Source organism: Cavia porcellus, unplaced genomic scaffold (genome assembly GCF_034190915.1).
Source record: "Cavia porcellus strain 051 isolate PalLab524CR breed Dunkin Hartley unplaced genomic scaffold, mCavPor4.1 scaffold_5, whole genome shotgun sequence".
Lineage (NCBI taxonomy): Eukaryota > Metazoa > Chordata > Mammalia > Rodentia > Caviidae > Cavia > Cavia porcellus.
The window spans coordinates 80,883,234-80,899,563 of NW_026947488.1; the positions used below are offsets into that span (position 1 = coordinate 80,883,234).

The following is a 16,330-nucleotide window of genomic DNA, read 5'->3' on the forward strand; positions in this document are numbered from 1 at the left end:
AGGAGGGAAGGGCAGAAAAGTCCAAACTGCAGAAAAAGGCAAGAACACCAAACCAAAGCTCCTGCACCAAGGTTATGGAACCTTATTCAGTCAGCAGTAAGGACCCACTAAAGGGTTTGAAGTGGGGAAAGTGGCTTGATCAGACTCGTGTTCAGAAGCTCTGCTTCTGGCCTCGTGCATATTGCTGCTGCTGCAGGTGACTCTTCCATCACCTGTCACTGCCCAGCCTTGAACACGTAGCCTCTAAGAAAGGAATACTGTAAAATTGCACCTCGACTCAGATTTTGCAGAGATTAGTAGCTCCCTGGACTCTCTAGCTCTTGAAATAAAAGCACCAAAAACCCGTTTAGTTTAGTATCTTGCCTGAAACCTCACTTGGTGTGAGATTCCTTGGGACTTGGTGAATTCCTTATCCATCCCCCAAACAAGTGAAATCCTGGTGACTCTACTCTGCATATCAATAAGGTTTATTGCTTTCCTTTCCTGCTGGACAATTCCCAACTGGCTGTCATGAAATTGCTCTCTCTTCTGTTCTTGTGTCCTATCAGCTAAAAAAGTTTGGGGGGACAGACACATGGACAGCTGGAAGACTGATAATCCAAAATTGGCCCAACCATTTATGTTATAACTAGATGGATTTCATTTCAAAAAATTTACATTATGTTTCCTATTCAAGGCACAATAAACAGAGGCAAATAAACAGAGGCCTAAGGATAGAACTTTAAGGGCTCGGAGGATACATAAATCTCAGGCTCACAAAAGGCATGAAAGTAGTTCTTTCTGTCTCTCTCTCTGTGTCTGTCTCTGTCTCTCTGTCTCTCTTTATCTCTCTCCTCTCGCGCTCATTCACTATGACACTTCTGACCCTATACAGCAGCCCAACATCCCTTGAAAAAGAAGGTGATACTCAACCTTGGGGAAAAGCTCAGGGAACCAGAAGCTGCTTGCTGTCCACCCCTCTTCCCCACCGCAAAGCTTCAGTCACTTTTGCCCAGTGTGTCCCCTCACGGCTCCCCATTCACCCACTACAACCACCACCACCAGGGTCGGGGCAAAGGTTATTTCTAAACTTGAAATATCAATCCTAAACACAGAGAAACTCATTACATTTGATCTTTTTTCAGGTCACCTTACAAATATGCTCTTTTTGAGTGTAATGAGCACTTCGAGGTAAATGCTGTTTAAAACCATCCTGTATAGGGACATTTTCTATTCTTCTACAAAGACATAAAAGAAAAAAGAAATTGCCCTAGTGCTTTGGGTCACCTACTCAATAGTTATCATATGGTCTTCAATTGTTAAAAATGAAAACAAGGAAACAGAAACAAAACCACCAAGTATTTAAAAATCTGCTTTAATTATATTTTCATGGATTCCAGGAAGAACATCATTGCAGTTAATGTTACAAAAAAGCAAAGAGGGACATCTGGACATGCAAGTAAAAAATGGATTCACAGTGAAAATAATGTATGTCAGTACTAAAATATAGTTACTTCATTCCCTAAAGGGAAAAGGTTTCTTCTAATCATTATCTATTCACTTGGATTTTATTATGAGAAAATATTTTCTTTTTATTCTTGAAAGCTTTAGGGGAAGCTTTCAGTTTGTGCTACTACTATTTTTAGTCTGATGGACATCCCTCGTTCTGCAAGCCATTGCTGGCTTGTCTGTGACTTGATAATCCAAAAGCATGACAAGTAGCTTGGCAACTAGGTTCTTGTTACATACAAAGCCATTAGCAAAAATATGTAACAAAATTTATGTAAAACAAACAATTTTGTCCTTATGTACAGAAGTTTGCTTTCTTCCTCACAGTTTGCTCTAAAGGGGGAGGGGAAGATGGGTCTTGGCAAGCAGCTCTTCCTGTGGACTCATTCTGGGAGGGGTAAGGGCATCTTAAAAGACAAGGTAACTACTTCAAACTTCATTTAACTGACTTATAAAGCTGCATCTGTGTTTCTTGATATAGAAGGAAAAGTGAAAACAGATGCAAATAAAGAATTCATCCCTTTGTTGTTTGCAAAGTGTCCTAATCAACTTAAAAGAGAATAAAAATGACATTTGTGACAGCAATTTGAGGACACAGTGAAAAGCATCTTCGTGACACAGTAGGAACATTGTGACCCAAGCTGCTGAGAAGTTTCACATCTAGGGCATGCATACATATCATACTGATACAGTTTACAACACCTCAAAGGAGAAAGATCGTCAGTGGGTGGGAGGGAAGTGCCATGGACTCTATATACAAACACATGAACAAAGAGAACCTAGGAATTCAAATGCAGATCAAAATACAAGTTTAAAATACATTTGAAAATCATTTCAAAGCCAAGGATCATATTTACTGACAACTGAAAACACTAACATTTGATAGAATACTTGTAAACATTGAAAATGCAACTTTATACATTTCACAGTCTCAAAAGAAAATAAATTTCTGGTTTATCATCACTGCTTGGCTCAGTCTGCAAAACAGAATTATCTGAACAAAACTGGTCAAAATAGCCATAGCGAAGGGCTGTACAGGCCCCTTCGGGGATGCCGCGGCCCTCCAGGCTGCCCGCTTTCGTGTTCCTCAGATAGCCGGCAATGTAGGAGCCAGTGGAGTGGCGGTTCACAGCCGGGGCAGGTGCTGGGGACTTGTTTCTAAGGACCACTCCTCCGCTATTGCTAGGGTTCCCCACTTTTTGCTTACTGGCTTCCTGCTTCTCTTTGGCACGACTGGCAATATTGCGCACTCTGCTTTGACTTCTGGAAGACAACTTTCTGACCAGTGCCCTGGGAAACTGACTGGCATCCTGCTTTGAATACAAGACTTGGCAGCTGTCTTCTTGCTCGAAGGACACGAGCTTCCGAAGCTGCTCAGTTAGGGCATCTAAAGGTTCCAGCGAGTTTGTTTGCACAGTGACAGCCTTCTTGTCTCTGGTACCGGCTGTAACAAAACTCTTGCTAATACATTGGTACTTGCTCTCAAAATTGCAGGCAATGTCCTCTGATGTTAAGTCCCCCAGACTTTTGGATTTGCAAGGACTTGACAGTTTCAAAGCAGGCAGAGAAGAATATGTTGACTGTGTGGGTACAGGGTCATGCACATCTTGAGCACTAGACTGCTGCGGCTCACAGATTTGGTTCATTTTTGCATCTGAATTTGAGAAATGGTTATGCACAAAGCCAGCACCCTGATAGTTTAGACAAGAAATACTCTGATTTTGAACACCTTGAATATTGTGGAATACTTCAGGGACAGAAGAGTGGAGAGTCTCTTTACAGTAGCCATTTCTCAAACTTCTTTGAAAGTGCTCTACCAAATCCTGGCTATACTTCAGCTCTAATGAAGAGGCAAGTTGACTTGTATTATCTCTCCTATATTCATAGGATGTGAGAGACAGATTTTCTGACTCCCCATCAATTTCCACAAGGCTGCTCTCTCCAGAATTTATGCCAAGAGTGGGATCATTGACTATATCTCCTAGTGTTAAGTCAGTGGAAATGGCAGGACAGTGGCTCTTTAGATCTCCCCAGGCTCCATTACTGGTCGGACTTTTTGGTAACCAGTCAGGAGAACCATTAGGGGATCTAGGCAGGTTGGCATCCATGGCTCTCATCTTGTTCTTACCAGAGAGCTCATCATCTTGTTTAGTTTTGGACATGGGAGTGCCAGCTGTTTCACAAACAACTGTGTATGTTGCAAGTTTGGTGGTCTCAGGATTCGAGGATGTGATCAGTTCCGGAGATGAACACAGGAAGGGTGCCCTCAGTTTTTCCTTGGAAAAACTATGTTTGAAGGGTGTTTTCAGGGCCATGGTAGGTAAAGGAGGATGGCCTGACATCATACTAGTGCTGTGAAGATGAGAAGCCACTGTGAGGTTAGCCTGAGTGTTGGTTTCATCAAATTGGCCAATCAATGCTGAGATGGAACTGCCCGGCTCATTCTCATTTGTTAAAATGACATTATCAATAAGACGGGAAAGCTCAGTGTCCTGCAGAATGGCAGTGGAATGTAAGTCAGGGATGTCAGCACAGAGCATGGAGACGTCTGATAAAGAAAAGGATGTTATGGCTCTGCCTGTATCTTTGTCACCTTCCAGCTTCTTGCTCTCTAGAGTGCTCTGAGAAAGGATGCTTTCTGATGACATGCTTTTCCCTTCCACAAAGCCCTGGGCAATTCCCTTTTCATTGGTTTTCACACCATGCAAATTTGGGGTTGGATCAGCGTGAGGATCACGAGCCAAAAGCCGCGTTGGGGAAAGGGATTTGTTGGGACAGTGGTTTTCACGGCGATCACTTGTCACACTGGATTTGGTTCTCCCCCCTGTAGGGCGTGGCACTCCGGACTGTTCTCCTGGGACTGACTCCTTGGCTGTGAAAACAGCAGAGCCCCCTCGGCTGGCATCTTTGTGGAGGAGAGTGCAGGAGGAGGATAACTTTTTGCTGAAATCTGGGAAATGTGGGTCTTTTACACATGCCTTCCCTTTTCTACCATCTTTCTCTTCTGCTGAATGAAACAAACAACGTTTTAGGTGACACATCACTTGACATAGGATCTGTAAACATTCAGGTTTGTCTTGAGACAGACAAATGGAGAATGTAAATCTGTTACACTGTGACAGAATATAATTATGGATTGCACTGGCTCGCAACAAACTGTCTGTATGATGAATAAATGGCAAAATATATTTATAGCAATTTCACTGAAGCTTCCCTTTGAATGTGTATTACATCAACTAAGGATGTAATAATATTCATTGTCCAAAAAATGTCAATGAGTTACTGTATTTTTACAGTGAAGATTACCTTAAGTTGTTTCCTAGTCAGATTTGTACTACACAGAAGCATGGCAATAAAAACAGAACAAGACAGCTCTGTTAAACAAAGTATTGTGGTACCTGTAAGCAAGATACTATAAGCTTTCAAAGTTATAGATGTATTAGTAAAAAAAAAAAATCAAATACCATTTTTAAAAACATTTTGGCAAAAGATTTAATTTAACCAGTTAATTTCTACAATTGAAAGGGGCAATAAATACAGTAAAGTATAAATATCCATTGTTTTAAAAATGTCAAGATAAATAATTGGTTATCAATTTTATGTCATTGCTAATACTTAATAGTTTGTTAGTCATATTTTATTACAAATATTCTATATTGCATTCTCCCCTAAAAGTGGTACAGAAAGAGAACTATGAGGCACAGAAAGAGAACTATAAAAACACACAAGTTATAGCATTTTGTGATTTCTTTTTATAGCTGAGGTAGTGCTAAGACAAAATTAAGTATTCAGTTCTTCTTAATCGTATTATTTTAATAGTCTTACAATGCTCAGTCTATAAGAAAAATAAATTTAACTTAGTATTTTCCTAACTGAAAAAATTGATGGAAATATTTAAATCTTCCAAGTTATAAAAAATCAAATAGCCTACGATGTTGCCACACAGAGACAGTCACTATAGCTTTTGCTAAAAATTATAAAATCTGTATGCTGCTTTTTCTCCACCTAACGTTTTTCTAAAATATAAGAAAAACATTGTTGTATGATTATTAATTGTTCTATGTAACCTATGTTTAATCCATAAGATGATTCATGTAACTTTCTTTAAAGGTGGGAAAGAAACATCACCTCAATATGCTTTCTAACTCACCTTAACACTATTAACATCTTAACTATATATAGCATTAGTAGTCAATTATGAATAACATACATTAAATATAGTTTTGTTTTCCCAAAGATGGACTTTAAACCAAATATTTTATCTCTAACATTGCTATCCACAACTAATTCTCCTTTTTCTGCTTCAAATAAACTACTCAAAAATTGGTTTTCCTCCTCAGAATATCTTATAATAAAAATCAACACAAGTAAAGTGGCATTTGTGAGAAAACAATCACAAAAGTAGATTAATAAAAGAGTCACTTTGCCAAAGACATCAGCCATCACATTGCACATGTTTCAGATGATTCTGATTTAATTAAAACAAATTCTACCAGAGATGTGAAATCCACAGTTTTAGCACTTAAATTACTTAGAATAGGACGGGAAATCCCAGACAAAAGCTAAGAGCTCTTTGTCACCTTTAAAGCAGACATTGCTCTTTCCTGAGTTCCTGAGACCTCAATGTGCAACGCATTCCAGTGAAGGGAAAGGACGGCAGCGCCTGGTCACTCTGCCTTTGGAGCCTGTGACAGACAGAAGCTAATACGTGCCTGCTTCCCCATCAACATTCAGAGGCCAAGGAAGTGAGCTACAGGAAAGCACTGCCTCAGCTACCTCCGGAGGAAGCAAAGACTTTTAAAGTCTTTAAAAAGTCACTTTTAAAAGTGAAAGAGGTAGTTTCCTCTTAATAATGCTTTCTTTCACCGTAGGCATTTCCAACCACGGAAGTGTGTTACATGGTGCAAAAGTAACACAACCATACTCAACCTGAGAAGAGTCCATATAACACTACTGAGTCTCAGAACAAGTATGGCACCATCACTTGGAAAACTACTATTCCTGCTTGTATTTTGCAGCCTTCAGCTCCCTGTATCCTGCATCACACGGGATAGCTGTCCTTATTGCTCACCATCAGTATCAGATGACAGTGTCATTTCAAGCTTCTAGTTGAGGAGGCAGTAGGTTTTTTGTCCCTCTCCTCCCCAAAGTGTATAATCTTATGGTGTAGAAGATTACATACAAAAAAATTTTTTTGGTATGTTTTATTTTAACTGAAGAATATCTACCATTTCATAAAGGAAATGAGGGGCCAAAATGCAGGGTGGAGAAACTCAAAGTATCTTACCCAGAGAGTTTTCTTTTCCTTCATTGTCTCTTGCCATCTCAGAAACAGGCAGTGACAAAGCCCCCAGAAGACTTTTATCAATGGGCATAGAGACAGGGCGGACTTGCAAGCTCCGTGTGGTCCTCCTCAGGATGCCATCTTGATCTCTTGTGGCCTCAGACACAGAATCCTTTATTTCTACCATCTCTTGCAAGCCCACTTTGCTCTTTTTCCTGCCTTTGGCTGGAGCACTGGCTGTGCGACGCAGAATCCTGTCTCCAATGGATCGTTTCCGTACATAATGGGAATTGTTTTCTGAAGAACTGTGCCTGGGATTCTTATTGAATAGTCCCTTCAGACCTTGGAGTTGTCTGTTCTAAAAAACACAAAAGTACGACCCACAAATTAGTTAAATGCCATCACATCAGCAATCACTTTTGAAATAACAGTTCCATGGAGAATAAATACAAAAACAAACTGTACAGCCACTGAAGCTATATTCAAAACAAGAGGACAGCGCCCAGCATGTTTGCACAGCAGCATGCACATGTATCCACCTTCTTTGTGAGGAAGGTAGCTCTCCGCCTTCCTGACCAGCCTTTCCCAGAAGCTTCCTACCCAGAGAGGACAGCGGGGAGGGAAGGCTTCCATGTTAACAAACCATTTCAACCACCTTTAAGCAACAGAGGAGTGCGTGTTTCAAAGTGCTAAGCAGAAAAAAATGGGTATGAGAAAGCATGCGCTATAACTTTTAAAACAAATATGCCAGCAAGAACAAAGCACCATGCTGAAACTACCTTTGTAGCTCCTAGAAAGTGCAAAATAGTATAACTTGGGTTGAGGATTAAAGGGCTCCACTGCAAGGAAAAAAAATAAGAGTTCGGGTTCATTCAAGAAGGTGGTATCAGGAAATAAAAGAAAAAGTAAACATATTTTTATAAACACATCCCCTCCATTTTGGTGATTTTTACTCATGTTCATTCACTGTTCCCACCACATTGTAGTATATGCCTCCCGACCTGAACACACTTGAAAGTAATAAAGAGTCTATCACCAAAATGGCATTTGTTTAGGAGAAAGGACACGAATCCTATAGAACACAGATATATATATATACATATATATATATATATATATGCACACATTTTTATACAATTCTGCATTTCACTGTTTCCCTCAAACATACTGTGTCATTAACTTGGGTTTCCTAGGATTCAAGAATCATTTTTAAATCATTTATATTTGGGTCTATTTGGGACAATAAGAAGATCACAAGAAGCAGAAGGTACAGCAACCCAAGAATAAATGTAGGAAGCCATAGCATAAAAGTTTACTCTCAGGAATAAAGATCCTCTGTTGACTGAGATGAAGATAAACATATGCCCCCTAATTGAATTGTGGTCATAATAATCTCGATACTAGTCCACATTTGGGGCATTTACCACATGTACCGTAACTTTTTACGCATAACATAAATCTATTTATTAATGAGGTAAGCACTGTTTTTACTTCACATTCACACATGAAGAGGCAAAGGCCCTGCGAATGTGTAACCCTCTGCAGGAGAAGCTACAGGCTGCACCGACTTCCTGGTAAAGACCAGTGCAGGACACTCCTAAGCCCTATTCAGTGCTCTTAACAGTCCCTCCAAATCATATCTGGCCTTGCAAATTCATACCAGTGTCCAAGTCTCTCATCACAGACAGGACCAGATGAGCACCAACTGACTTTTAAACCTCAGTTCTACAATGAAGAGGACAGCAACAAGGGAGAACTAGAACACATTTTTGTGGTTTCTCTGTTCTAAATTCCGAGGGTAGTTTTAAATTCATTCACAATTCTTAGGTTTAGAGTTAACAATCATGTCATATGCATGTGTCCTGTCTACAACTAACTGGGACCACAGCCCAGTAGTCAGGCAACTCACCAAACATCAGAGATACTACATTTCCCATTGCAGCCAACTGGGGTGTTTTTAAGGAGTAAAATAAAGCTCAGCTTAACTATACCTTCAGTCACCTTCGTGAAACAAATGGTTGCCTAAGAATGTAGGTTTCTCCACTCTGTTAAGCCCTTGAAGGGTCCCGGGGTGTGAAGAATGAGGCATGCAAAGGGCACAGGGGGATGGGAATGTGGGTTGGCTTGCTGGACTGAACTATGGTTCTCTAGCAAAGAAAGATTTGTTAAAATGCACTTTCCTTTTACACATTGGTCAGTCAGTAACTTTGTTAGGGACCGTATTCTGGTTCGAGTGGCTTTAGGCCCTAGAATCTTTCTTACCTTTCCATAGATTTCATTAATTGTTATGTGGACGAATATGGATGCTTCTGTGAGTCCTTCCAAATAGACATGCCGGTAGCCTGATAGAAATAGAGAAACTGGTTTATTTTTCATTGAATTTGCATTTACACTCTTTGGATGCAACTGGGTTTAGTATGTAAGTTAACTGTAGTTCTTTACATTTTAAAGAGCACATTAACCATCACATTTATCAAATGACACATATTTTATATAATATACATGCTATATAACTTGTAAAGCACAAGTCATATGTTAAATCTTCCAAAAACAGAATGGTTCACTGGTGAGAAAAGATCAGTTCACACCTACCAGGCACTAAGCTGCTAAAGGTCACAGTCCTCTGTCCAACAAAGTCTCTTCCAATGGGATCATGATCCCACACAAGGAACCGAACCAAAGCTATTTCCGGCATGTGTACTGTAAATGTCAGGGTTTCTTCCCACACAGGGTTAAATCCTCAGAGAAATAGGAAAATGAAAGTCAGAAAAGCAAAGGGCTTGGATAGAAATGAGCTGACAATAATGTCTGCAAAGTGGACAGTAAAAACTGCCTGTGGAAGTTATTAAACTCATACAGATGACCAAGCCACTGCAGGATGCCTTACTGAAATAAAGCCTTAGAATTTACACCATTGTTAGAAAACAATTGGCAAGAAAATTGCCTGGAAATTATCACATCAATTCTGCCCATCTTTAATGCTCAACTGTATTGTAGAGGAAGCTCTTTAATATTCAGAATGCTTCAGTAAGTTCAAAAATTATCTCATAAGGGCTTGGGGATGTAACTCATTGGTAGAACACTTGCCTAGAATATATAACACTCTGGGTTTGCTCCTCAACACCACAAAAAATAAAATATAAAATAAATTCTTACAAAGGTGATCTAAGAATATTTTAGCAAAAACAGTAAAGAATGTAACTCCCAAAGGAATTATGCTTTTACTCCCCCCACCCCCCCGCCAAAGATACTGGCACTCTGATTTTATCTGAGGTGTTTTGCACATTTCAACACTGTTGTATCCTATTGGACTTTTACATCAATCTTAAGCACTTCAGGGCAGGATTTATTACTGACTTTCAAAAATATGCATAACTTTCAAAATTATAAAAGTAACATATGCTTATGTTTGGAATAGTAGAAAATATAAATATTCATAATTCATTTCATAGCTAAGAAAATTTATGGGTCAGAGAAATTAATCTGTCTAAGGTTGAAAAGTTAATGACAGAACCAAATTAAACTGTAAGCTACTGATTTCTGGTTGCTTCTCATGAAGCAACAACTTACATTATTACATTTGTACACCTATCAGAAAGGAATAAAGAAAATACACAATGCAATTCAGATACTGCTATGTTTTGTCCGTAGGAGTTCATAAGTGCGAAGCTTGAGCCCCAGTGTGACCATGTTAAGAGATGGGGCATTCTGGGAAGCCATCAGGTCAATGAGGGTGCTGTCCTGGAAACCACTGATGAGTTCTCAGGGGACCTCAGTTTTATAATCCCTCTTAGAAAGGAGTTATAAAAGAGCAAGCCTGACCCCATCCTGCTCTTTCTGGCTTCCTGTGTTGTCACAAGATGTCTCTCTCTCATATATCGTCCCACATGATACCACGTATCATGAGGGGATGCAGCCTGGGAAGCTCTTGCCAGAACCAGTGCCATACTGTTTGGGCTTCCAGCCTCCAAAACAGTGAATCAGACAAACCTCTTAACACAGTAATGTGCTTCAGGTATTTAGTTGTAGCAATGGAAACACACTAGGACAAATACTGAAAGGTAAACTTACATCCATTTATTAGCAAAATTCTCAAAGATAAAATAATGAGAAAAGTTGGTATGAACTTAAGTATTCCATAAGTTTCTTTTTTTCCCTTTTCTAAAAATTGAAAACAAGTTTTATTACTTGTCTGCATTCCAGACTACATTGCTCTATTAAAAAATCTCAACTTAACATAATAATTATAGGTTGAAAATTTCCCTCTTGTATAAGAGATTATCTTTTTGTTAATTTAGAAATTATCTCTGAATTAATCTGTGACTAATAAAAGAAAGAACAATTTATTAGGCAGTGGTGGAAAAAAAACAATAGAAAAGTTGCTTTCATCTTGCACATTGTAAATGAAAAGTTCTGCCCACCTCCTGAAGTCCATCTTAGAAGGACTCACTGTGAACCACTAATTCTCAAAGGTTTGAAGATTGTGGCTGAAAATTACTTAGAATGTTAATGATTACAGATTGAGAAAAATAGGTATGTGATTATTTCCCCAATGAATGAACAAACAAATTTTAGATTACCAAGAGTAAGACACAAGGCTTGGGTAAACAAAGCTACTTTTATATTGTAAGGAGAATATAGCCCACTTACCAAAAGTGTAGTCAAGAAGTAAACTTGCCAGAGTGCACTGTGCTCACCTTTAGAGTTTTACGTGTTACAGAAAGAACAAAAAATTAACCTGAATATTAGATCTCACAAATGAGAGCTATGAGGGATCTCTTGTCATAAGAACACTACAGAAATCTACTACAAGGTGTTTTCCTAAGCAAATTTTTAATCTTCTCCAGAATATCATTTATTCTTTTTAGTAGAAAAAATTAGTAAGACTCTTGAAAGCTGAGACTATAAAATCATCAAAAAATATATATTAACCCAAGTTTTATGTGTTGAAAAGATCTTCACATAACCTCAGGTAGTAGCTATGGATTTCAGGGATGCATTTTTTCTTTTCAGTGCAAATTCTAGCTCCATAACTCCTGAGTAAGAGTAGACACAGGTTATCATCTTACCATTGTCATCCACCACACGAGTTTGATCTTTGCAACAATCCACTGGCAACCCGATAATTTCAACTTCAACGAAAGGATCAATGATCTGTACAAAGAGAAAGTATTGTTACAAATGATATATGGCTGTATAAATGTTAATTATTTTAAGGATATTGACCAAAACGTCCACATTTTAACAGCAACTGATTTCACTAAATGCTTTCTGAGCGAGATGAGCAGAAGCAGGTATGTGAGATGGGGATAAGAGGAAGGCTGCTAAATGTTTACTTGTCAATATCTGCTAGTAATACACAAATGTTACTGAATTAGTCCACAATTTCTTCTCAGGATGTGCGCCTAACAGCAATGAGAAGTTTGACCACCCACAAATTCTTAGAGAAACTGTATTCATAATAGTTGCCTAAATGTCCATTGTAAGTCAGATAGTAAAATAGACAATGAAATGAACAATAAAAAAGAACAAAGTTCTTTGACATAAATGATGTTGATCAAGCCAGGCATATCTGGCTCTTACTGTTAGAGTACATTTTCATAAAACTCTGAGAACAGACAAAGTTGCTCTGTTGTGGTAGGGGCTGTGTTTGCTGTTGGGTCCGGGGGAACAGATCCTGAGGGAGCCAATGGAGCCATCTGGGGTTCTGAAGATACTCTGTCCTGATCTGATGGCATAGAAGTGAGGTAAGCTATTCATATTTTGACACTGACTGGATGTTAGAGTGTAAATCTATAAATACGAAAAGGTAAAATTATGAAAAGTCAATTTAAAATATATATGATGGTTTTGTTTGTTTCTTTTTTGCTTATTTTTTGCAGTAGTAGGGGCTGAACCCAGAGCCTTTGCACTGAGCTACGTACTCAGCCCTTTTTAAATTTTATGACCAGGGTCTTCTTAAGTCATTAAGTTGCCCAGCCCAAGCTTGAATTTGTGATCCTCCCGCCTCAGCCCCACAGAGTGCTGGAATTACAGGTGTGCACCAGCAACTCCAACTCATGCCCTAGTTTTTACTATTCTCCTCATCTCTATCACCTCTTCTTTGGGATGGGGTCCTGTCTTGTGGGTCACCTGTACATTCTCCTATGTGATATAAGTTCTGAGTGATGAGCAATGAAAAAGTAACTCCCAGGAAGAGTTGATCTAAGAACATCACCAAGCGGTGAAAATACTGATTTTTATTTTATTTTATTTTTATTTTATTTTTTATTTTTTTTGGCTTTTTCATTTTTATCGGTACCGGGGATCGAACTCACGACCGCCTGCTTGCAAGGCAGGTGCTTATGCCGCTGAGCTAAATCCCCAGCCCCAAAATACTGATTTTTAGAAACCTGGAGAGTGGGGAGCAGAATAGTTTGGGGAATAATAGCTTCCGCGAATAACAGCTACAGATATGATAGAAAACATTAAGATGATTAAATTACTAGCCACACTTTTAATTTACTAAATAACAAAAGTCTACTCATTTTCAATTAATGTTTTTATACTAGAAGTTTATTCCTCTAAATAGAATTCTATGTAAAAACTGGACCAGTGAGGATCTTAGATTTTGGGGGCAACTAAAAAGTATGATTTGTTCTAGTAATTTAATATCTTCCATTTCTGGAAAAAGAAAACAAGTAAGCCACCAGTTAATGCTTTTTGCTGTTGAGAGCAGAACGTAGTGACAAGATGGGAGCAGGGTGGTCAATTCACTGGATGCTCCTGCAGCAGACCTGACAAGATACGACGGTGGCTTGGATTAGGCTGATGACAACTGAGACAGAAGAGATGGTCCCATCTGAAGCATGCACTCTTTAAGGAGTAGAACATCATGGTGCATCTGTTGTAGATGCTGAGATCAGAGACAAGGTTGGGAACAGTCCCCTCGGAGGATAGGATGAGGGAGATCTTGGAAGATGAAGCTGCAGTGGGTTACGGTGCTAAGATCCACTGACACTTGGGATGAAGAGTTTATGGTAGGAACAAACTACAGAGCTGTGTGGTTTTACCCATCAAATAGAAGTAACAGTCTAAAAGATGAGACAGCAAAGGGTCTGAAGCGATGAACTGACCCTAAGAGAAGACATGAATATGACAAGGGCTGACAGGTGGGGAGAAAGTAGGCCAAAAAAGCTAGGGTCAGGTTTAGTGCAAAGAATGGAGCAAATGCCTGGGAAAGGAGACAGCATGCACAGAGGGAGACACTTATGAAACCTGCTTCGGAAATCGAGCAGGTGGTGACAAGAATGAGCATGAGCCCCAGGAGCATGTGGTGACATGCAGCAGGGACAAGGCTGGCAGATGAAGAATGTGGATGGGAGGTTAACACATACTCTGGCAATGTTTCTGTCAGTAATGAAACAGCTCTTTGCACTCCAATTTTATCACTGCCAGTGTCAGCCTTGAATTGGGAGCTGAATGCCACGTACTCAATCTCCAAAATAGATGATGTGCTGCAGTCCAGCAGGAATTGTGTGTGATTTCAGGATGAACTGTAATGTCTGATGAGCTGAGGCTGGGGCTTCTTTATGAATGAATGAATACACACACACCCCTAGAGATACTTCATATAAAATATAAATATAAAATAATCACATAATTAACCAGTTAGCCACTTAGCAGTACGTAGCTTACCTCGCCTCGGTCTCCAAACATGGAGTCTGGAGGTTTGGGGAGTTGCTGTCCACTGATCACTTTTAGGATGAGCTGCTTTTTGGGGTTGGCAGGAAGTGGATCACCAGAGAACGGGTTGAAAGTACCTGGGCCAATAAAGCAGAGGTTGGAAAGATGGGAGGAAAACACATACACACCACAGTTTAAGCTTGCAAAACACATAGACAACAAATGCTGATCATTACAGTGCTTCACAGTGCAAAGGAATTATCATATAACTATCAGAGTAGCTTTTGCCAGAAGGCAAGACCAACTGGCATTTCTATAGCTGTGCTTTTCATTAAAATCTGCATTCCCAAAGGCCAGGAAATGGGACAATTTAAAGCAAGTGTCTGCAATGGAACTGCAGCATGGATGAGAAAAACAATTTTATTTGAAACCCAGCAGTATAAGAAAGGAAGCACTTGTGTCAAATTCAACTGATTTTCTACTCTAAGCTATCTCAGGTATTAAAAAAAATACATGAGAAACAAAAAGAAGGCCTGATATTCTAATCTGCTTGTTTTTGTGGGGTTTTTTCTTTCTTGCAGAGTAAAGATTGGACCCAGGGTCTTCTGCATAGTAGGCAAGTACTCTACCACTCACTACGTCCCTAGCCCTAGGTTTAAAATTAAGTAAATACCAGAGCAAGAAAATATGCAAAGCACAAAATCCTGAGGACATATCTGCCAACATTTTATTACTTAGTTGTTATAAATCTAATTTGGAAAATTTTAAAGAATTTTAATGAGCAGAATAAAAAGAAAGTGTTGTTTTAGTAACACTATATTATCCTTTCTTTTTGGTTAGCACTGTTTTGCTATTGTGTTATATTAACAAAAATGGTTCAGTAAAACCTATTATTTCAGGTGGAATATAATTTTGCCTGCTGGCCTTACACTCACAATCCCTAAGAGTTTCTGAAAGATAAGGCTCAGAGCATAGCTGGCAGCCCAACTTAGAAATAATGACCAATAATTAACATATCAGAGACTGACAGTCTGCTACTCGTATCACTCTTGTTAACCTCAAGAAATATAATCTAAACATCATTCTACACCAATGTAGTTGTGACAAGAGTTCTTATTTACTACTAAATCCCTCAATCTGCTTGTGTTGTTGCTCTTGGGCTTGTAATTAAACCCACAGCCTCCTGCATGCTAGACAAGTCCTCTGCCACTGAGCTACACCACTCCAGCCCATAAACTATCCTTAAAAAAATTCATCCTGTATATGGAGGTTTCTCAAAAAACTAGAAGTGAAACTACTTGGATTATATAAGAAGTAACAGAAATCAGTACGTCAAAAAAAATCTGCTCATATATATATATATTACAGACCTATTCATAATAGGTAAGAAACAGAAACAACTGAAGTTTTCATCAAATTTTGAATTAATAAAGCAAATGTGGCATGTATTTGCAGTGAAATATTATTCAGTCACAAAAAGTATGGAATTCCATTATTATAACAGCATGGGTAGAAATGGAGGACATTAAGAGAAATAAAGCACAGAAAAACAAATACCACATGGTCTTATGTGTGGAAGCTAAAAGAACTGGTCTCAGTGAAGTAGAGAATGGAAGATTGGTACCTAGTCTGTGGGGGAGGGCAGGATGGACACACAGTAGTTCATGATACAAAGATAGAGATGGATAGGACGAGTAACTCCTAATATTCCATGTAGCCCAGTAGGATGATCATGGTTTACGACAATTAAATTAATATTTCAAATAGCTAGTAGAGAGGATTTCAAATGTTTCACACACATGCAAACACAAAAGATATGTCTCAGATTATTCTGATTTGATCATGGCACCTTGTATACATGTATATCTATACCCATAAGTATGTACAACTACT

At 38.9% G+C, this 16,330-nt stretch overlaps 1 protein-coding gene across 8 annotated transcripts in view; it reads right to left on the reverse strand.

Annotated features, from left to right (window-relative positions):
* Positions 1–1,338: 1,338 nt before the first annotated feature.
* Positions 1,339–16,330, reverse strand: part of Plch1 (phospholipase C eta 1) — a 267,872-nt gene continuing 252,880 nt past the window's right edge. For 4 of the 8 annotated variants that reach the window (XM_063249222.1, XM_063249221.1, XM_063249226.1 and 1 more), the window contains 7 exons: positions 14,450–14,574; positions 11,842–11,926; positions 9,365–9,511; positions 9,035–9,114; positions 7,552–7,611; positions 6,776–7,130; positions 1,339–4,495 (listed from right to left, as the gene is read on the reverse strand). In XM_063249222.1, the coding sequence (XP_063105292.1) occupies positions 2,412–4,495; positions 6,776–7,130; positions 7,552–7,611; positions 9,035–9,114; positions 9,365–9,511; positions 11,842–11,926; positions 14,450–14,574 (2,936 nt within the window). In that variant the 3' untranslated portion in view covers positions 1,339–2,411. The remainder of the gene's footprint in view (positions 4,496–6,775; positions 7,131–7,551; positions 7,612–9,034; positions 9,115–9,364; positions 9,512–11,841; positions 11,927–14,449; positions 14,575–16,330) is intronic. The other 4 variants (XM_063249225.1, XM_063249227.1, XM_063249223.1 and 1 more) reach the window with 3 other exon arrangements.